Here is a 978-nt window from a genome sequence, read left to right as displayed (position 1 = left end):
GTATTTGAAAATCCTTGATAAAGAACATTATATATAATGCAATGTTGCAATTTTTTTGCTTTTGTGCAGAACTTTTAAACAGTTTAATGAGTTGAAAAAATATAAAAACATTTAGATCAATGGTTCCTGGTTTGAGGATTCCTCTCCAAGAAAAATCCCATCTAGAAGTTCACCTGAAAACAACAAAACTATATAAATAAATGTTGTAAATGGTGTAACATTATTTTTTTTTAAGAAAATCATTAGTCACACAAATCAGAACTTACCCGCCTTCTTAAAACACAATCAGAATGAACGCACTGGTGATCAACACTGAAAAAGACCAGCGGCTCACAGACCCAGAGGCTAAATGGATCAAAATAAACATGTTTTGTTTCACAAATCACTTTAAAAATAACCAATAACACTCACTTGAACATTTCCTCTTTACCTCTCAGATTCAGGACTGTGGAGTTTTCTCTCATGGTCACCGTGTTCATGGCGGTGCAGCTGTAGTCGCCGCTGTTCTGTGCCTGGAACCTCTCGATGACATACAGTGATGAGTTGATGTGAGTCTCACTGCCGTTGAACATCCAGCTGAAGTTTGCAGGAGGGACTGAAGATGCTAAGCAGTGCAGTATCACTCTGTCTCCAGATGAGGCAGCAGTTGGTCCGATGATGGACACATTGTATGGTCCATCTGCAGTGAAAGATAGATCCAATAAAAAGGAAAAACTCTGGCTATGATTAAAGTTCTTCATTCAGAGCGAGTCCTCACAGTTGACGGTGAGTTGAAGGACAGCCGTTTGGGCGCTGACCGGGTTGCTGACTCGACACTGGTAGGTGCCGTGACTGGAGCTGAAGACAGGATGGAGGGAGACTGTGCTGTTGTCTGCAGAAAAGCTGATGGCGTGTCCTGCCTGAAGAAGGTGACCATCTTTCATCCACTCTCTGCTGCTGACAGAGCCGGAGGCCTCACAGGTGAGGTTGGTGGAGCTT

General features: G+C 42.5%; 1 protein-coding gene across 1 annotated transcript; it reads right to left on the bottom strand.

Annotated features, from left to right (window-relative positions):
• Positions 1–407: 407 nt before the first annotated feature.
• LOC112143728 (carcinoembryonic antigen-related cell adhesion molecule 6-like) lies at positions 408–959 on the bottom strand. The gene is made up of 2 exons (XM_024267910.2): positions 758–959; positions 408–679 (listed from the first exon to the last, which is right to left on the bottom strand). The coding sequence occupies exons 1-2, from the start codon at positions 921–923 to the stop codon at positions 408–410; spliced, it is 438 nt and encodes a 145-aa protein (XP_024123678.2). The 5' UTR covers positions 924–959.
• Positions 960–978: the final 19 nt, after the last annotated feature.

This window comes from Oryzias melastigma, linkage group LG16 (assembly GCF_002922805.2).
Source record: "Oryzias melastigma strain HK-1 linkage group LG16, ASM292280v2, whole genome shotgun sequence".
NCBI classification, from domain to species: Eukaryota; Metazoa; Chordata; class Actinopteri; order Beloniformes; family Adrianichthyidae; genus Oryzias; species Oryzias melastigma.
The sequence above is the reverse complement of the archived record's forward strand: the minus strand, read 5'-3'. Positions and strand labels throughout refer to the sequence as shown.